This window comes from Eptesicus fuscus, chromosome 1, assembly GCF_027574615.1.
Source record: "Eptesicus fuscus isolate TK198812 chromosome 1, DD_ASM_mEF_20220401, whole genome shotgun sequence".
NCBI lineage: Eukaryota > Metazoa > Chordata > Mammalia > Chiroptera > Vespertilionidae > Eptesicus > Eptesicus fuscus.
Window position 1 is genome coordinate 3,521,812 of NC_072473.1, and position 21,987 is coordinate 3,543,798.

At 43.9% G+C, this 21,987-nt stretch overlaps 1 protein-coding gene across 2 annotated transcripts in view; it reads right to left on the reverse strand.

Annotated features, from left to right (window-relative positions):
- Window positions 1-816: 816 nt before the first annotated feature.
- The window catches only part of ARHGAP6 (Rho GTPase activating protein 6), a 529,598-nt gene continuing 508,427 nt past the window's right edge, over window positions 817-21,987 (reverse strand). For both annotated transcript variants that reach the window (XM_054720322.1, XM_028132776.2), the window contains exons 11-13: window positions 9,718-9,989; window positions 5,831-5,911; window positions 817-2,928 (exon numbers count right to left, since the gene is read on the reverse strand). In XM_054720322.1, the coding sequence (XP_054576297.1) occupies window positions 2,120-2,928; window positions 5,831-5,911; window positions 9,718-9,989 (1,162 nt within the window). In that variant the 3' untranslated portion in view covers window positions 817-2,119. The remainder of the gene's footprint in view (window positions 2,929-5,830; window positions 5,912-9,717; window positions 9,990-21,987) is intronic.

The window sequence follows — 21,987 nt, forward strand, 5'->3', positions numbered from 1 at the left end:
ATGGGAGTAAGTGCCATAAAGAACAACCTGCAATTCCTAATCAAGCAGTGTGCTCTGGGTCTTATTTACCTCTTTTGGCTGCCTGTGGGTGGCCAGGAAGGGCAGGAGGCCGGCAGCCAAGCTCTTCCTGCCTGTGTCCCAGCCAGTGGCGGAGCAGCTGGACCGGTGGCCCAGGCTGAAGATAGCCTAGTCCGTGGTCGGCAAACTGCGGCTCGCGAGCCACACGCGGCTCTTTGGCCCCTTGAGTTTTGAGCAAAGGCCAGCTTAGGAGTACCCTCATGAAGTTAATAACAATGGACCTACCTATATAGTTTAAGTTTAAAAAATTTGGCTCTCCAAAGAAATTTCAATCGTTGTACTGTTGATATTTGGCTCTGTGGACTAATGAGTTTGCCGACCACTGTCCTAGTCATTCCCCCAGTGAGAAAATGAGATACTGCTTCTGGACTTCATGATGATCCTGAAGCAAATGAAGCATCTAAGGCCTATAGGAGATGTAACTTACAGGGATTGTGCTGGGCAATACTTGTCCAGAAGGGAAGAACCCTGAGTTCCCATCCTATAGCAAACCATCTCCTCACTGACAACTGAATTTCAATTGAGTGACAATCAGTTTCTCCTGAAACAAATAATTATAAATTTCTAAGTATATCAGTGTCCCTGAGTTGATGTCCCCAAGCCATCATACTTACTAGCTCCTTAGCTGTATATGTATAGTATTGGCATTTTCATTACATTTGTACTTGTGGACTGTGGGGTGTATGTATGGAATAGGACGTGAGTTCATTCATTGAATTTAACACCCAGAACAAAGCCTTCACTTAACTTTTTATTACTCATGGCACAAGACAGAATTTTAACAGACTCCACTGAAAATGTCATTGGCAACATGAAAGTTAAGAGTAGCATGTTTTATAAAAAAAAATCGTTTTTCTATGATACACATTCCCTTATGAAGTGAAAAAAATCTCATAAAATACTGAAGCGAATCGCCACCTGCTGGTCAAAAATAGTTTTACAGTGGAAAAACTTCAAAGGTACTACAGAATGAAGTACGTAGGAGCATTTTACAATACACACAAAATTACTGAAGAAAACATTCCCTCAGCCTTTGGTACAATGTAAATACAAAGCTGTAGTCTTTTTTCCCAATATTATTTACTTTCAAAGCATTGCATATAATTTGGTTAATACTGATTATGGGGCAAAAGGAAAAACCATGTTCTCTAATTTGAATACTCTATTTAGACTCTTAATCACTTTATAGTTGGATTCCAGTTTGTAGTTTTGAAAAATACATAAAAGTTACACATTATAAATATATATTATATGTGGTCTATATGAAATTGAATTTGACCTAAAATGGGAAGGATGATTTCTTAATTATTCTTTGTTAGGCACGGCCTTTCTCCTGTTTGATAAACTGAATCCTTTCTAAACAGATTCCAAAAATATATTCCATAACATATCAAATCTAGTATTTCCTTAAAATATATTCCATATCAAAAAGCATTCAGTGACTATATTTTTTGTATCTCTCTACTATATAAAAATATGGCTTCTCATACTCTCTTTTACTTTGTTAGTGTTTTTCTTAGGCATTGAAGGAAGGGCTGTCCCTCTTTAAAAGCTATGGCAAAAGCACAGAAACCCGCTTGTGCATATTCTAGAACATTCTATAGAATCTCCTTGCTTAGTATAAGTGAAGTGATTTAAAAAATGTTCCTTTTGTTTGCTGTGTGATGTCATATACGATTATCATACATAATCTGTTACAGAATATACAATAGTCAAAACTGAAGACACATAAATACAATTAAGCTATACCAAAGCAAGGGTTTTATCTTAGAGCCAATGTGAGCAGCTTATATATTAGAGACTGCCGTCCGTTTATGATTTTGTATTTCCCTAAGGCTGGCTATGCAATAGAATCTTATTATAAATGGTGAGGGTGTTAGTGCTCTATATCTTTAAGTGAACTGGGATTCCCTTGTGTCATTTTTTGTTTAAAGTGGAAAAGAAGGAAAGTAGGTAAGTGTCCAATTGACCAACGCCAACTCTTTTCCATACGGAGTGAAAGAAGGCTGTTGGGACGTGAGGGCCGAAGCTGGGGGTGGGCTCATACCAGTGTTTCGGGGAGGGCATCGGGGTTGTCTGAGGACAAGAACTCCCAGATCTGCCACCGCTCTCTCTGCCAATCGAGCAAGCTGGCTTCCCCCAGGCCCTTACTGTTCCGATCGCTGGCGGGACTGGAGCAGGCGCTGCTCAGTTTTGGCTGGGCAGCCCGAGGCTCTCGCTCGGCCGTGTGGCTTCCCTCTTCCAACGGCGATCCCGAAGCTTCCTCCGGCCTCTGGCGCCTCCACAAGGGTGGCTCTGCTGGCTGGTGGGTCGATGCTGAAGCTGAAGCCTGCTTCCCTGGACCGGGGTACGGAGGCGGCGGCCTGCTGTCAGGCCTCGCGCTCTCCCGAGGTCTCTGGTGCAAAGGCTGCGCGCGGCTCTGCAGCCAGGCCACCGGCAGGTCGCTCTCGGTGAGGTCCTCCGCGCTGCTCAGAGTCAAGTACCGCTCCGGCCTGGGCGTGGCCAGCTCCATCCTGGGCGTGGCCATCTCCGGCCTGGGCGTGGCCATCTCCGGCCTGGGCGTGGCCAGCTCCGGCCTGGGCGTGGCCAGCTCCGGCCTGGGCGTGGCCAGCTCCCACCTCCGGCCGCCGCCCTGGATGTGGGGCGTGCTGCAGACGCGGGACACCGGAGGGTGGGCCCGGCACTCCGGGATCGTGGCCGTGGTCTGAGTCCTCCGAATGGCCTGCGCACCACTGTCCAGTTCTGTGGGGCTCCCCTGCCACCGAGGCCAGTGTGAGGACAGGTTCCCTTGAGAAAGGGAGCATGGCCCCGGTCGTAGGGAGCTGCTTTCAAAAATGTCTCCATAGGAACCTGGCAGCCAGAGAGAGAAGGGCAAGAAGTAGAATTAGTGTCTAGACTGCCGGTTCAGATGTCCTGTTACTTCCTTCCCTGCCGGCTCTGAGGATTGAACAAGCACAGGACAGCCCTAACCAGTGGATAGAGCGTCGGCCTGCAGACTCAAGGGTCCCAGGTTCGATTCTGGTCAAGGGCACCTCCCCAGTGGGGTGTGTGCAGGAGGCAGCTGATCGATGTTTCTCTCTCATCGATGTTTCTAACTCGCTATCCCTCTCCCTTCCTCTCTGTAAAAACATCAATAAAATATATTTTTTTAAAAACACAGGACACTCTCAGTTGTCACTGGGTGAAGTAAAAGACATCCTAGTGGGAAAAAAAAAGGTACTTTTTTTGGTTGTTAATCCTCACCCCAGGATATTTTTTCACTGATTTTTAGAGAGCGGAAGGGAGGGGAAAAGACAGAGAGAAACATCAGTGTGAGAGAGACACATTGATTGGCTGCCTCCTGCACACACCCTGACCAGGGCCTCTGCAACCAAGGTAGGTGCCCTTGACAGGAATCAAACCCAAGACCTGTTGGTCCGCAGGCCAACGCTCTATCCACTGAGCCAAACCAGCTAGACCCTAGCTGCTAGGGCTACACTTTCTGGTTATTGACACAATTGCCGTAGCAGGTCCAAATACAGATGCCTAGACTCTGACAGGTTAGCTAGCAAATAAGATTCAGCAGTCCTTGTCATTAATTGATATTTCAGAAAAGGTCCCTGCGACCTGGCTGGGAACACTTACTTCTCTGCTCCATTCCTGCTCAGTGAAATTTGCAATCCAAAGGAGACCCAAATAATGTTTTAATGTTTCTATTATGTCAATAAAAGCTGTAGGAATAAATGAATTGAATCCAAAACACTCATTTGGCCCAGCCAGTGTGGCTCAGCGGGTGGGCATCGACCCAGGAATCAAGAGGTTATGGTTCAATTCACGATCAGGGCACATCTCTGAGTTGCAGGCTAGATCCCCAGTAGGGGGCATGCAGGAGGCAGTCGATCAATGTTTCTCATCTCATGGATGTTTCTATCTCTCTATCCCTCTCCCTTCCTCTTTCTCTAAAAATCAATAAAAATATATTTAATAAAAACAGTTTATACACTTCATGCTATAAACTAATATATACTTCATATGGATTAAAGAATTCAGTTTAAAAGAATGAAATACTATGAAAGTGAAAAGCATATAGATGACTACCCAATGCTTAGTAAATTTTGTAAAAAATTCACAAAAAGAGATACTGATAGACAATTCTGTGGAACCTAAGAACATTCCAGATATCCAAAGTGAGAAAAAATGCAAGGTACAATATCAGTGGCAAACAATATAGACAAAGGGTTAACATCTTTATTATAGGAAGAGTTCATAAGAATCAATCTTGAAAACATTAACACACATAAATAACCAGTGACATAAATGATAACTCAATGGGGGGAAATTCAGAAAATTAATAGAAAAACTGAAAAATGCTGATGAGAAAGAAACACAAATGAAAAGAATACAATGGACTACCCCTCAATCATTATAAGGATGAAATACTGCCATCTGCCATAGCATGGATGGATCCTGAGAGTACCATGTTAAGCGAAAGAAGTCTGATGAAAAGGACAAGAACCATATGATTTCACTCATTGGTGGGATATAAAGCAGAAAGCAACAAAGAAACTCATGGACACCGACAACAGTAGGGTGGTTACCCGAGAGGGTGGGGCGTGAGGGGAGGACAAAGAGAGTAAAGGAGGTGAAGTATATGATCACAGAGGGAAAGTAGATTTTGCGTTGTGAGCACACAATACAATATACAGATGATGTATCATAGAATTGATACATATATAATGTTATTAACCTGTCACCCCAATACATTTTTTAAAAATTAATACAATTTTCTTGGTTAAGTTGGCAAAAATGAAAACCCAATGACTTGTAAGGCTGCTAAGGTCAAAGAGACGCAGACAGTGCAGGGAAAGACTGCTGCTACCTGCAGCTCAGAGAACAAGCTCACGCGCCCTACAGGGAACATGAAGTGACTGTACCTCTCAGATCTTGGTAAGCTTCCTAATTTGTGATTCACTTCCCTAGTCTGGACTTATAACTTTCTTCCCACAATTTTGTGATCCTAATAATAATTTTAAATGCAAGAATGTACATAAGCCTAGCTGGTGTGGCTCAGTAGTTCAGTGACGACCCATTAACCATGAGGTCATGGTTCGACTCCCAGTCAGGGCACATGCTCAGGTTGCGGGCTCGATCCCCAGTAGGGGGCGTGCAGGAGGCAGCCGATCCATGATTCTCCCTCCGTGACATTTCTATCTCTCTGTCTCCCTTCCTCTCACTCTAAAAATGAATAAAAACTGGGGCAGGAGCAGGCGGGAGAGGTCAATGAGGAGAAAGGGAGACATATGTAAAACTTTCAACAATAAAGGATTTTCAAAAATCAATGAAAACAATTTTTTTAAAAAATGTGCATAAAAGGAATTCCTGACAGCATAATACAAGACCAACAACAAAATGGAAACAACCCAGTTGTTCAAGCATTGGGCGGTTAGCGATGAATATGCACTCTGAAATACGCTGTGGCCCTTACCAATAATCATGGAGAATAACTGGGAAATGGAAGTTACATAATATAGAGTTGCAGAGACGGAATGATTTTAGCCATGTTTACAAACTCTTGCAAGGGAAATGAAATGAAACACAGTCAGAGATTGACATATTTTGGTGAAAAGGCTAAGTGTAACTCTATCCTATCCCCCTCTTCTCAGCATTTTGCAAATAATTTTTGACAAGCATGTAATATGATAACAAGGCAAAGGTGAAAGGAAATTAATTTGAAAAGCAAATGCAATAAACTTTTTAAAAAATAATAGTTCACCTGTCATTCCTGGGTCTTTGGATCCACTCTTCAATGTTGAATGCCAAGTTCCCCAGATATTGAAAGGTTCCTCAGACATATCTAGGAAAAAATGTATTAAAAGGTATGTAATTCACAAGGAAAACTGAGGAGCAAAAATCAATACACATCACTTCTGTGCAAAGTACTGTATTTGAGACTGTGATGGATACAAAACAGAAAACGAGGCAGACCTGCCTTTTTGTAGGCGTTTTCCATTTGGGATTTACAAAAAGGCTCTTTCTGGTTGTGGTAGACAGAATAAGGCACCCCCCCCCCCTCAAAGATGCCTGTGACATGACCCCAGAACCTGTAAGGATGTTATAGTCAAAAGGGATTTTGCAGGCATGATTGTTATGGATCTCGAGATCAGGAGAGGATCCTGGCTGATCTGAGTGGGCCCAATGTCATCACAAGGATCCTTATAATAGGGAGGCAGGAGAGAAGATGATATGTTGATGGCTTTAAAGATGGAGGGAGGAAGGGGCCAGGAGCCAAAGAATGCAGGCAGCCTTTAGAAGCTGGAGGAGGTAAAGCAGCAGTTCTTCCCTGGAGTCTCCAGAAGGAACGCAGTCCTGCTGACCTATTAGAGACTTCTGACGTCCAGAACCATAAGATAAATTTGTGTGCAGTTTTAAATCACTAAGTTTGTGGTCATTCGTTACAGCAGCGATAGGAAAGGAAGACAATGATGATGACTTGCCGGGGTTCTTTTCCCAGCCTTACAAAGGGTTCAGCAATCTGGAGAAAGGGGCTGCGTGTAGATGATTAAAGAGTCTGGAGATGAAAGATAATTTTGAAAGGCATTGGGGGTCAGAGGATCTTCAGCTAAAGGGAGCTAAAGACTCTTCTCTTGACCAAGGACCCTGCTTTTATTTAACACAATTTATCCTAAGGCAAGGTGAAGATATATACTTCAAAGGGTAGGGTATCAAAGGATATTGTCAGCTTGGGAAATAGCCTACAGCTGTTCAGGTGTTTGGCCAACAGGAGGCAATAAAATGCCCCGAGCTGTCTGGCAGTTAACAATCCTATTCAAGTTTGGGGGAAGTGCCGTTTAGCTGTTTCCAACAGGTAAACTACATTTGTGGCTCACCCTTGTTGAGCTGCCAAGTCCCATCAACCTTTTGATGGAACTCTTGTAATTATTACATGCTGGGATTGGTTCCCGGCAATGAGTGGCAACAGCTCCAGCCACATTAACAGAGAGATAGAGGAACAGCAGTTATAGTTCCTATATCTAGTCCTACCCTCCAGAATACCCCACTATTGACATCAACAGATTCATCCCTGCATGTATTCACTCATACATCCTCTTAGTCTGTCCGTAAATATTTACTGATTAAGGTGCTATTTTATGTCTCCTTACCATCTCATAGAATCCTCACTACAATCCTGACATGTGATCATAATGATCATTTCTAGAAGAAAATGTCTACTGGGTGCTTCCGTGTTCTGCAGTTCACATGTATTCTCTCACTTAATCCCAAGGACATGCCCCTGAGCCCATTTTACAAATGAGGCAAGTAGTGAAAGGAGCGGGGAAGAAATGCACACAGGGTTACGTAGAATGTATTACTGAATGGTTATCACATGCCGAGTTTTTTGTTAAGAACTTTACATGGATTAGCTAATTAAGCTTATGAATTAACTCTGCTATCTGTCTTAGTAATTGATTTCAGAGAGGAAGGGAGAGAGAGAGAGAGAGAGAGAAACATCATCAATGATGACAGAGAATCATTGATCGGCTGCCACCTGCATTCCTCACACTGGGGATCGAGCCCACAACCAGGGCATGTGCCCTGAATGGGAATTGAACTGTGACCTCCTGGTTCATAGGTTGATGCTCAACCACTGAGCCACATCAGCCAGGCTGTCTTAGTTTTCCTAGGAGGAGGAAATGGGACTCTGAAAAACTCTATCACTCACTTAAGGTATTGCTGGTTGAAAGTGGCAGAGCAGGGTCTCCAAACCCAGTGCTCTTGTCATTGGATGCCAACACTATTTGCTTCTAGTTCCCTCGGGGTGAAGTTATTTCCAGGGAGAAAGCTACAGATTGGACAGGGTTTGGCCGCCTTGGCATTAGTGACACTGGGGCGGGTCATGTTTTGTTGTGGCGCTGTCCTGTGCTCTGCGGGATGCTGAGCAGCCACCTGGACCTCTACCCACTAGATGCCAAGTGTGACCACAAAAAATGCCTCCTGACATTGTCACATGTCTCTCAGGGGGCAAAATTGAAAACCACAGTGTTAGAGTTTGCCAAGATATTAAATGGATGAAAGAGCTAATGTGTGCCTTAGTCCCCCGGCTAATAAGTCAGAGCCCATATGTACCTTTGCCTACCTGCTAAACAACTAAGATGCAAAGACACTGACCCTGGGAGGACAGAATCAAGCTTTCCTGGTGTGAACTTGTCTAATAATATCCGTTTGAATCTGTGTTTAGAAACCCGAGTATGCCACGCCTCTCCTAATAGCAAAGTTCTCTTCAGAGCGCCCTTTTTGTTTTGCTTCAGAGAATATTACATATAAGAAAGCTGCCACTAATTTAAAAGAGCAAAAATTAGATATCAACTATTACATCAAAGAGGGAATAGTAAAAAAAATCTGATACATCTATTTAATGGAAATATATAGTGGTCATACACAAAAAATGTTAGCAATATAAAAATTGCTAATAATAGGATTTTAGGTAAAATAAGTTTACTTCAAAAGTAGTCATATTATGCCCTAGCCAGTTTGGCTTAGTGGATAGAGTGTCGGCCTGTGGACTGAAGGGTCCCAGGTTCTATTCTGGTCAAGGGCACATGCCCAAGTTACCAGCTTGATCCCCAGTAGGGGGCGTGCATGATGCAGCCGATTCTTGATTCTCTCTCATCATTGATGTTTCTCTCTCTCCCTTTCCCTATCTCTTGGAAATCAATAAAAAATATTTTTAAAAAAGTACCCATACTATGAAAATAAATATATGCCATCATGTATGCATATGAACAAGGACTAGGAAAATAAAGTTTCACAGTTGGAAAATAAATTTAATGCCTCATGGAAACACGGGTTACTGCTTTTGTTATTAATTTTTAAAGTTATTTTGACAAGAATATTTGTGAAAATAAAATAAAGATGCTATGATTTAACAACATGCACACAGAAGCCTTGCAGAGTGACTCTTTGGGTTAAATGATAAATTTACGATAAAGCAGAAGAAATTTGAACTGTGTCTTCCAATTATTACTTAATGAGTGTCCTGCTGAGTCCCGGCCCCAAGGAATTCCTCTGTGGATGGAAATAACAAGCAAACATCCAGTGGCCAAATACATGTGGGAAAAGCTGCAAACCACACGCTCCCTCCCGTTGCAGACGCTCAATGGTGAGCAAAGTGCCTTGAAGACTTGGAGAAATTGTACAATAGAGACACCAGTCACTCGGTTAACCCAGCATTTCCCAAATGTATTTGACCGTGAAACCCTTATTTTGCCTTAAAATGTTCCTCTCCCTGGAGACGAACATTATGTTCTTTCTGGAACACCATGTCTTGTCATATAGTAGGTTCAGTTTTTTCTCTTGATAAAAGTAACAGCAGTCATTGGATGACATCTTAAACCTAGCAAATAGGCCCCCAAACTCCAAGACACACGGAGTTCCTGGGATGCTGGAAGGGAAAGAGCCAGCTGGGAATACCGCTCCCTGGCCAGGAGGCTGCTTCCCAGACCCTCCAAGAGACGACTGGGCTCACCACACCTTCTCTTCCTGGAGGAGATCTTCAGCCGGTGCTCAGTGAAAGCTCTCTGAATTGCAGAAGCAGAAACCTAGGAAGGGAGGGAGAGAAGGCCCGGAGGGCCCAGGGCACACGCTATCACAGCCCCCCGGTACCTTTTCCACGCTGTGGTCCAGGAGAACTCTCCCTTGACTTCAGTGATGGCAAGTGGCCCACCAGCATGTACTGCTCTGGTCCTTTGTAAAGCTTCTCCGAGCCCCCCGGGGCCGTGTTCTCTTGCATAGCCAGCAGGGAGCGCTCGGACAGCACAGGGGAGTTGTTGTCGTAAGGGGAGAGGTCTCCGCTGGAGGCCTTGTTGGAGTCTGTGGATGAGTGCCTTCCTCCGACCGAAAAGGAAACTTCTGACCGCAGCAAGTCGTCAGGGCTTCTGGCACAGGGAGACAAGGACAAGTGTTGTGAGTATGCTGACAACTGGCGACAGATTCCAACACTGCGACCGGTACACAAATGACAGGGGGAGAATGCATGGACACAGGCTGAAACAAACCAAAGGAAACCTTGAGAGCAGTATTTGACATCGAGATGGTGAAAGCGTTTCCATGAAATAGCCAGCAGAGGGCAGTACAACTCAACAGATGTTATTGGAAATGTCAAGGCGGAAGGCAGGGGGAGGATGAGGAGATGGATCCCTGTCTTCTCCAATGTGCCTCGCTGAAATGCCTGTTGGATTCATCGGTTTGCATTTCAAAGTTCAAGTATAAACCCCTATGGAAGATGGCTCAAAAAACGATGAAAAGGGTAAAAAAAAAAAGATTAAAATATCAGAAGAAAAAGAAACTTTTTGTCAAACAGAAAAGATGATTTTGTTTGGGGCAAGATGAACAAAATGTACTCATTGGAGAATTTTGAAAGGGACTGACATCCTGCTGGGAATGTGATTTGAAGAAAAGCTTTCCCAAGACAGAAATGTCTGCAAAGGGAATGGAGTCATGGGCAAACTCTGGGGAGGGCTGTATATGTGCAAGGTCACTACTGGGCATTGGTTGTAAGGAATGAAAAAGAGCAAAAGGCTGAAATGTCATTACTTTGATCCATCAACCATATTTATGACTATATGTGTGGGAGTGTGTGCTCATGGACACAGGCAAACCAGAAGATTATGCATACTTGATTAAAATAATAAGTAAATGAGAAATTTAGAAATAGGCTGAACTTGACAGAATATATTCAAGGCCTTTAAGACATTCATTCTTTTATTTTTTATTTTTTGTTAATCCTCACCTGAGGATATTTTCCATTGATTTTTAGAGAGAGTGGAAGGAAGGGGGAGAGACATACAGAGAGAAACATGGATGTGAGAGAAACACATTGGTTGGTTGTTTCCCACAATGCCCTGGCCAGGGCCGGGGATGGATCCTGCATCCGAGGTACGTGCCCTTGACTGGAATCAAACCCAGGACCCTTCAGTTCACGGGCCAACACTCTATCCACTGAGCCAAACTGTCCAGGGCTAAGACATTTGGGATTCACATTTGATATCTTTAAAATATAGCATTTCACTTGCTAAAAGTACATGTAGCAACCATCAATTATATTGAATTTAAGACATTCATTTAACTACATATATTTTTTAATTAATCTTTTATCTTATTAAGGTAATAGCAACTAATTGATTGTGGTGAATATTTTGTCATTATTTTGATATTATAGTGATTCTTTCTGGCCATGGGATACCGTTCAGTCAAATGATATTCTTACCACTCAATCATTCCTGACTGTTGATAGAAAAGTAGCCGAGATCTTAGTGTTAAGGGCTTGTTCTGTTTGTGGTAGCAACTGAAATATGCATTCCCTATAGGGTTCTTAAGGCTATTTGGGAAAGTCTATCTCAGATTTTACATAATCCAGTATATAAGAGTGTATGTTTTGTGTGTATGTGTATGTATATAATATATATGTATATAACTTTGCAGCTGCAAAACAAAATAAATAACATCTGATGCTCACTATCTATTAAGGAAAAACTGGTAGATAACTCTTTTACTTTCCTCAATATCCCGAATTAAAAGTAATTGAGATAAAACTATGATTGAGACTTTACAGGAAGTTTATTATGGCTTCACGGACTTTTCTTCCCCGACCCAAACACTAAGTGTAAGTACGCCCATCCTTCCTGTGACAATGATGATAATGAAGATGATGCTACTGGTGGGAACAGTTGCATGTATAACGTGGCTGAAAGGATAAATATATGACTATACTTTGTGTCTGTTGCATTTAGCTACATCTAAAGTGACTGTACAAGGCACTAGTCCTTTGTACGAATAGATATAAAACATACTAATTAGCATACCCATTACATTTTATATGTGCATGAATTACCACAGCAACAAAAAATAACAGTGAAAATGTGAATGGAACGGGAAAAGGAGAAGGTCAGGCGTGTGAAAAGAGTGTTTGCAGTCTTACCTGGGAACATCTGTATTTTCTACCTTCCTCAAAATAGTGGCCCTGACATCTTGAAGGGAAATGATGACAGATTGATTAAAAATTCCAGAACCTGCTCAGTCCCCGCCCCTCTCCACTTCTTCTCTTTACTAGGCCTTGCTTTCTTTTGGTTTAATTTTTCAAAACCAATCTTTTGCGATCTTAAAGAAGGTACACATGCCTGAGGAATCCTTTCCTAACCGAATGGTTCTGAGCATGCAACATGGAGGAAAGGCGCTCGCAGGGGGGGCGGGGGGGGCTGGCTTCTTCTCGGGTTTCCTGCAGGGGTTAGTGTGCAGGAGACAGGCCTCGCAGCATGTGACATGTGTCGCTGGTCACCGAGACAGCCAGGGGCTTGAACACTTTCTGCTGAGGGAATATCTTACCCACGTGGGATAAATAAGTCCTTTCCTTGACTCCTCTTTAAACAATCTTTTTAAAAAACTTTATTTATTTATTTATTTAATTATTAAGGTAGGTAGGTAGGTAGTTAGTTAATCCTCACCCGAAGATATCTTTCCATTGATTTTTAGGGAGAGTGGGAGAGAGAGGGAGAGACAGAGAGAAACATTGATGTGAGAGAAACACATCGATTGCTTGTCTCCTGCACATGCCCTGACCAGGGCCCGGGCCAGGGAGGAGCCTGCAACCGAGGTATGTGCCCTTGACCAGAATCAAACCTGGGACCCTTCGGTCTGCAGGCTGATGCTCTGTCCACTGAGCACACCAGCTGGGGCCGCTTTAAACAACCTTATGGGAAAGAGCCAGACAACAACCGTGTGGATGCTTCTCCAGAAACTTTAGGCCTCCCGTGAATGAAAGAAAACTAAAAGGTACTTACTACTTCTGCTGGAAAGTGGGGAGAAACGATTTCTTCTCCATATCTAATCAAAGAGAAAGGAGTCTCCCTAATTTTAGTGGAGGGAACACAAAACAAAACAGCTGGACACGTGTGTTACCATGGGCGTGGCTCTGTGTGGGGAAATTTGTGAGGAGAAAAATTGAATGTATTGAACTGGTAGCTACGTGGAGCTCAGCTCAGAATTGGGGTTCTATGTTCTTATTAGGGCTAGAAATCATATTACTGGATTGATTTGAGTAGTTTCCCTTGTTAACATTTTTTTGTAGTCATTAATGAAAATGTCTCCTCTATCAGCCATGGTGTTATATCAATAATAGTGGGTACATAAAGCCTTATTATAAAGAGAGTTAAGTCGATTCATTAGCCAAAACAAAATAACTATCAGAGCTACAAATACCTTTTTGACCCCTCATATTGGGAGGAAAGCATTAGAAAGGTCATGTTTTAGCTCATGGAGAAACACCATAGTTCTGTCTCATGTCTTGCTCATCTGTCTTACAAAACATACAGAAGAAAATACATTCAACAAAATAACTTGCAGATTCAGCCAATGGTTATGTGCATAAAGACACATACCCTATGGAAGAAGTTTCTTTTAAGTCTCAGTACTAGAGACTTTTGGGTTTCTACCAAGCAAGTAGGCTATAGAGTCCTATGGAACCACACATCATCATCCTCTCTCTCTCTCTCTCTCTCTCTCTCTCTCTCTCTCTCTCTCTCTCTCCATATATATATATATATTAGGGGCCCAGTGTACGAATTTGTGCACCTTGAAAAGAACTGTGGGCCTTGAGGCTGCAGTGGGCACAGGGGCGGGTCTCAGCCCCTCTTGCCATGGTCCCCGGTCCCCTGTCTGCCAGTAGCCCCGCTCCCGTCACCACCGCTCGCACATGCTGATGGCACTGGCCCTGCTCTCATCCACTGATGGTGTGGAGTGATTGGGGCCAGCACCATCAGCGAGTGTGAACAGTGGCTGCTGCCCTGATTGCCTATTAGGAGCAGGGGGAGGTGGAGAAGCCCTGAGGGGCAATCGGGGCCGGCAGCTGCCACTTGGACCTGCTGATAGTGCTGAGTGAGAGGGGCTGGCACCAAGTGCTGGCAGTGGGTGCGAGTGGCAGCTCCGGCAACAGGTGCAAGCAATCAGGTGGGACCACGGCGCACGAGAGCAAAGAATTTTCAGTAACCACCAGAGGCTCGCCCCAATGACAGTGACCAGTGCCCCACCTTGGTCTGGAGCCCCCGCTCACCTGCTCCATCATCCCGCCGTGGCTGATGCCCACCATGGTCTACGTGTGCCCCCTGGTGGTCAGCGCACTTCATAGCGACCAGTTGTTCGGTTGTTCCACCTTTCGGTCTATTTGCATATTAGCCTTTCATTATATAGGATATACACTGAGTGGCCAGATTATTATGATCTCTGAACACATAATAATCTGGCCACTCAGTGTATATCCTATATAATGAAAGGCTAATATGCAAATTGTCCCTTCGACCAGGAGTTCGACCAGCAGGCAGGCTGGCCAACTGCCCATGTCCCCTCCCCCTGGTCAGGCTGGCCAGACTCCACCCATGCACGAATTCATGCACCGGGCCTCTAATATATATATACAGTGACAGCGCTAAGTGATGGGGATGGTGTCAGGTGCTGGCAGTGGGAGCAAGTGGCCTATATATATTGCCTAAGTGACCGTTACAACTGGTTGACTGAACAATCCGTCAACCGATCGCTGTGACGCGCACTGACCACCAGGGGGCAGACGCTCAATGCAGGAGCTGCCCCCTGGTGGTCAGTATGTTCCCACAGCCAACCTCCCATGGTTCCTCCCCTTGGCTGGCCAGCCCCAATCGGGATTGGGCAAGATGGCCCAGATGGGCCCCCATCATTGACCAGGCTGAGGGACCCCACCTGTGCACAAATTTGTGCACTGGGCCTCTAGTGTAATAATAATGTATCTGACTTTGCAATGAGTGCTAAAAGGCTCTGTGGAATAGGGGCTCCCCTCGAGTCAGTGTACTGGAGCTTCTGGTGTGCTTCTGTGCGTTTCACACCCCAACTGCATCTTATCTTCTCACTCCATTGTTTTCCTGTCCCCAGTTTCTCAAATTACTTACCACAGTATTGTTCCACTTTACATATTTTTTCAAGCCGCTTCAACAAATTGTTTTTGGACAGACATTTAGACAGGGAAGTCACACCCACATTAATTGTTGGGGGGACTGAAAGGGCAGCATGCTTCATGAGAACATTCAGTTTGGTTAACACAAAACAAGAACAACAATGATAATCATAACAACAAGAACAGAAACTGCCACACTCTTTCTTCCTTCATTTTCATGGTTATGATGGGATCTTATCAAGCAGGGGTGGAGAGAGGAGGAGGTGGAGCCACTGTCCCTTTCCTCTGTCCTTTGAGCTGACTCTGAAAAGAAACTTGTTGGAAATGCAAATTCTCAAGCTCCATTCTAGGCCTACTGACAGGATTGGCTATTCTATATGGGGCCCAGTGAAAAATGAACAGGCAGGGCCCCAAGTTAAAAAATAACGAAGCATTTAAAGATGGTGAGAGCAGATCATTAAGCCAAACATGGGCTGCTTCTGAGTGTGGGGTCCTGTGCGACTGTACAGGTCCCCCCCGCCCCCTGCCCCCTGCCATGAAGCATGAAGCTGCCTACTGTAAGGGAATGTCTGGACACGGAGCTGGCAAACTGCATTTCACAAAGCTCTCCAGGTAATTTTGATGCACAGGAAGTTTGAGAACCTCTGATACCAAACCAACCTTCCCTTCCTTAAGCCATACATGCGACCACAGGTCAAGGAAATACTATGCCAAATTGGGAGAGAAACCACAAGTAGTGGCCCAAACTTCTGCACTGACTGGCAGTGGGGGTAAATGGAGTCATCTTGACCTTGAGGTGATTGGGACCACAGCTGAGTAAAGGAGGGAGTGTGTGCCCATACCAGTGAACTCGGCCAGCAGGGTCCAGATAACTGAATGGAGTTTGGTTATCGATCAGAACATGTTGAGGTGAGAAGGGGGCAGGAGAGGCCAGTCTGCTTTTCTCTGCCCTTCTCGTACATTCTCCTAAGTCGAGCCATCAAAGTGACTACAGCTAGGATCAGTAAGGTGGTGGCCAAAGTTGCCCAATAACCCATAATCCAAGATTGTCTTTCCACATGAGAGCCCACCAATGAAAACAAAACTATTTTACTCACACCTCAGGATTCTCACTACAACATAAGCAGTTCAACGCTTGAACCAATTGTAGTGTCATTTCATTGCTTTATCATTAAATCTATTGGAAAAAAAGTCTAGGACTCCCGTTTGGGTATCTCTGAAAACATAAGATAAGCAGCCACCAATGTCTTCTCCAAGATTTGCCTCTAAGATGATCCAACTCCATGAAGACAATTTTAACTTCAGTGCTCCAAGTAAAGGCAATAAAATAGTCATGTATTAATTTGTATAAAATATTTACCCTAACCAGTGATTCACTAGATGAGAATAGTTTAAAAGACATAGTGGCCTCATTGTCTATGTCTTGGGATGTAATGGGTTTGAGGTTGGGAATCCGGTGGATCGGTTGCCCGTTGACATAGGTTTGCTCCCGTGAATGGATGGATTCCTCATGAGACCTGAAAACCCCAGGACCATCCACAGCATGCATGGCTAGTCTCAGCTAATCAGCTAAGCATGAGATGGACATGGAGAGTGAATCGCTTTCTCACCCTTAGCTGGTCCCTCCATGTCAGGGTGTGAACACACCGGCAGGGCATTGTGGGCAGGCCTGCCCTGCAGCCGGAGGCACAGAACTCGTTCTGTGGACAAATGGAAAACTCCGGTTCAATTACCGGATGTGGCCGGCCCAGCTCCTCGAGGAGCTACGCCAGTGAGAAACATCTTTGGAGATTTCAAACTTGCGTTGGCTTCATTCTTGGCTCAGTGACTCAACTGATAAACCTCAGTCTGTTGGAAGTCAAAGCACATAACCATCTCAGACGTGATTCATTGTCCTGGGAAATCCACAGCCACAGCAGCTCTGGATTTATGGGGGATTTTCACATTAATCAAACTCAGTTCTGCAAGGCATTCCTTATGCAGAATCCTAGGGACAAAGGCACCCTACCCCTAGGAGAAGCAGATGTGGATCCAAACTCCCTACTGGGAGATGAAAGTAGCACCCTGGCATTAGAAGTTGCCCAAGGCTTTGGTGAAATTTGTCCCCTCATTTCTAGCTCGTATTAAGTCCTTCCTAATAGTCCTGGCACAGGGAAGCATTTATGATAGGTAAAGAGAAAACAATGATGACTTTATTCACTTTATTCCTAGTATGCCTCATAAAACATCTTCCAATCGAATTTTTGCTAGTCTGTAAAGGAGCTGTGAAGCACAGTAAGGTGCTGGAAGAAAGAGGTGATGTGATAAATTCTCCTTCCATCTTGAATTGCCTTTCCACAGACGGTACATTTATACTTTTTGGAATTTTCCATTATGAAATTCTCTATTCCATGTACGTTGTTCCTGTATTTTGCTAAAAATGCTTTCTGGGATGGAGGGTGTGTGTGTGTATGTGTGTGTGTGTGTGTGTGTGTGTGTGTGTGTGTGTGTGTGTGTGTTTAATGCTTCATAATTTCCAATGAATGGAGCATGACAGTTGACGTCACCAGCTACTGCCAGTCAATAAGATTCATTGCTATGCTGGTAAAGCCCAATTTCTTGTCTATGAAAATTTCCTGAGAACTGTTTTGATTTTTACAAATCCTAGTAAAAGGAAAACAGAAATTGTAGTCCATCTTTTAACACCCATGGTTTTGTGGAAGAAGACCTTTTTAATGGCAATCATTGAAATATTAAAATAAATATTTATTGGATAATTTAAATGGGATGCCTTTAAATTATGAGAATGCCTAATATCCTCCATGTTATGAGGATAGTTATTATTCAACTAGAGGCCCGGTGCACAAAATTCGTGCACTGGGGAGGGTGTCCCTCAGCCCAGCTTGCACCCTCTCTAATATGGGACCCCTCAGGGGATGTCCAACTGCAGGATTAGGCCCGATTCCTGCAGTTGGACATCCTTCTCACAATCCGGGACTGCTGGCTCCTAACCGCTCACCTACATGCCTGATTGCCCCCTAACTGCTTCCTTGCTGGCCTGATTGACTCCTAACTGCTCCTCTGCGGGCCTGATTGCCCCAAAATACCCTCCCCTGCTGGCCTGATCACCCCCAAGGCTTTTATTAGTATAGATAGGAGAAACATCCAACTCAACAAAACAATTACTTTCCAGTTCTGAAATTTTATCCTTTGAGCCAACTATGGGTCTTTACCCATGGTCTTGATGGCTGGTCACTGGTTTTGCTATTTTGGGGGCAATTTTAGTAAAAACTTTGTGAAGGCTGCTAACAGAATTAAATACAATGAAATGTAAAAATATATAGTAAAGATTTGGTTCATTCATACCGATCTTCTCCCCAAATGCAGTTCAATTTGTTCTATTTTGATTTTGTTTCCAGTATACAGTAGGGAAATGCTCTACTCTGTCCTGTATACTGTAGAGGTGTATATGTTTTTATTTAATTTTTAATGATTAATATTTCCCAGAACATTAAAACAGTTGAAAAATTGAAAAGTAGATACAAGTTATATCATTATATTAAGTTTAAAAGCTTTATTTATGCCCAAACAAAAGTTTATTATTATTTTAATTTGGGTTAACTTAATTAAAAATTATTTAAGATTGGTACTTGGTCCAGAAAAATTTTCACACAGAGCAACTCTCTCAGTTGAAAATAAAATAAACAAAGAAGTATATTCATAAAACATTATTGATGACTTGTTTTCCTTTAAGCCAGGGTACCTTTTGCTTCTGGCTCCAGTATGGCTTGGCCTGCCACTAGTCTTTTAAAATTTGTTGATATTTTGTTCATAATAGATATTTGGCATTAACTTTGATTTAAAAAATATTACATTTTAATATTGTTTATCTTTTTTTATTGATTTCAGAGAGGAAGGGAAAGGGAGAGAAACATCCATGATGAGAGAGAATCATTGATCAGCTGCCTCCTGAACACCCCCTACTGGGGATTGAGCCTGGAACATAGGCATGTGCCCTTGACCGAGGATAGCACTCAGGACCTCTTAGTCTGCAGGCCGACACTCTATTCATTGAGCCAAACTGGCTAGGGCTCAATATTGTTTATCTTGATGAGTGAGTTTTTTTGGCATACCCTTACATTTTGCACCTAGGTGAGTGCCTGCCTGCTTTTGCTCACCCTGGTCCCAGCCCAGATATGACACCTTGTTCTGTTGCAAATACCTGTATTCCACGTACCCTGTGCTCTTTGATTTACCTTCCGTTATCATTCCCTATTTCCCTACATCCCTCAGTCAAAGGAGGGGGTTTTATTTTAAGTATCTTTGAAGAAAAGAGCCTATCATCCTAAGGAATACACCAGACAAGAAATTTTAAAACCTAAAGTCTTCATTGTTAGTAATACAAATGTCTTCTCTTCCTTTGGCGTTATGTTTCAGTTAAAGCCAAAAATGTAAGCAGACAAGCAGGAAAAAAATAACGAATCCTCCTTTCACTCTGCCAATTCTATTGTTGCATAAAGAAGAGAAAAACTCCCACCAAAACAAAAACATTACTTCCCAAGCACCACTAAGTGGTTGATCTTTCAAGACAGAAGTTGTCATAAATGTGTTCTTTTTCTTGGTTCTACACTCTTTTGAAAAGTTACTTTTCCACTCCAAATCGTGTGCAGTTCTCAGTGGGGCACAGGAATCTAAAGCCCTTCTTTAGGTATAGGTGAACTGGTGGCAAAGAATAGAAGCCTCAAGAAAAATACAGCAAAAAAGGGACTGGAATCCAACTCGGGACCCTTCAGTGTGCAGGCCAACGCTCTCTTTACTGAGCCAAACCAGCTAGGGGTGGGCTGTCTTTAGACACTGCACACAACTTAACGTGGGTGGGGTCACCTTGCCTTCATAGGTTGCTATCTGCTGGGTAGCAACGTAAAACCTAGTGATGCCCAAGTCTTTGGTAAGTAGTTGTAAATGAAGAAAATGGTGAAACTCGAAGTGACATGATAGTAATCGTTAGCATTGATTTAAAAACCTATACTATTCTAGCCGAAACCGGTTTGGCTCAGTGGATAGAGCGTCGGCCTGCGGACTGGAGGGTCCCAGGTTCGATTCCGGTCAAGGGCATGTACCTTGGTTGCGGGCGCATCCCCAGTGGGGGGTGTGCAGGAGGCAGCTGGTCGATGTTTCTCTCTCATCGACGTTTCTAGCTCTCTATCCCTCTCCCTTCCTCCCTGTAAAAATCAATTAAAAAAAAATAAAAAAAATAAAAACCTATACTATTCTAACAGCACAACTCTATAAAGTTTTTATCTGTAATTTACAGATGAGGAAACTGAGAAAGAGAGAGAGAGAGAGGAATTTATTTCTCTAAGACCACACAGCTAATAGCAGTGGACCAAAAATTTGAACTCAGGCCATCTGGCTCTGCATCCAAAGCTTGGAACCAGCATGCTATACTATTCAGGGCTGTGCTATTGACAGATAATTGACATACCAAGGTAGCAGCACCATCTGGCAGCTGGGGCACTAGAATTCATTACCACTGTGGTCTATCAATGTCATGGATTTATGGTGTGGAGTATTAGCTCCCTTCCTTTGTCAACACAAGGACCCCCCTCTTCAATGTCAAAATTCACCCACTGTGATAGTAACTATGTAGTGTCTATTGTGGTGGATCTAAGCCAGAGATTCGCACCCCTGGCTGCTCAGTAGAACCACATGGAGAGTTTTAAAAAAATCCCAATGTCCAGACTTCAGAACAAATGAGTCGGAATCTCCAGGGGTGGTGCCCAGGCGGACTTGTTCTTCAAGCTCCCAGGTGGTTCCTATTGGGCAGGCAAGTCTGAGCCCCGATGGCCCAGCACAGTTTGCCGACCACTGACCTAGGCTCTCGATTCCAATAATTACAGGCTGTTGTTCCTTGTGATGAAGCCCCTATCCCAGTGGTCGGCAAACTCGTTAGTCAACAGAGTGGCAAACCGCGGCTCGCGAGCCACAGTTTGCCGACCACTGGCCCAGCACATCTCGTTTTGTACTCCGTGACATCTTTAATCACACACCTATTATTTTGACCCGTGTCGACCTCCTTCTCTAAGTCTGTGAGCTCTTAAAGTCCAGAACATGTCTTGATGTTTGCAGCCCTCGCTGCTCAAAGTGTGGATCACAGCATCATCCGGGAGCTTGAGAGAAACCAGATTCTCAGACGCCCTCCCCCACACCGACTGATTCAGAAAGAGCATTTTAACAAGATCCCTGCTGGCCCGTATGCGCAGGAAAGCTTGAGAAGCTCTCATTTAAGGCAGGAGCAGACTACCTACCGCTTGAGGGATACGACTCTCAAGCCTCGAAAGGCCATTACAAAGAAATGTCTATTGATTAATTTATGTATTTTCCCGTTATGCCATCATTATCCACGTTCTGGGCTGTGTCTTGGCCTGCACCTTGAAGAGAGAAGCAAACACTCTCTTCTCCTCCTTACTAAGTCTCCTCCACTTTCCTGTTGGACATTGCCAGTCCCTGACAACCACAGAGTTCCTCGACCTCCCTCTTTCCCTTGAAGCCTGACTCTCACCCAAGATCTTGCTCTCGGGTCAGCCTGCCTCGACCTGACCGTTCCCATTTTCACAGGGATAGCGAAAAGAAGACGCTAGAGTAAAGAATAAAAGCTTCATCCCCTGGCATTGATATGCAAAGGACATGCTTGAAAACCACAGAAAAAGAACTATTTATCGACCCTTCTTCACCGTCTAATGCCATATAACAACTGGCCAGTCCAAATCTGTGGTTGTTTTAGGTGTGTTTTCTAGCCTTCCCCGCGGAGTAGCCCCGGAATGTTCCACATGCAGCTTAATGAGCCATTCGCAAGTAGAAATGCCCCCTCCTCTGTTCTCTTGTGCAGAGAAGGAAAGCGAGGGAGTTCATTAAAATTCTGGGGATGCGAGTTACCCTGTGAAGAAAAGCCCTGTGATATTCCAAATGAGACCTTCTAC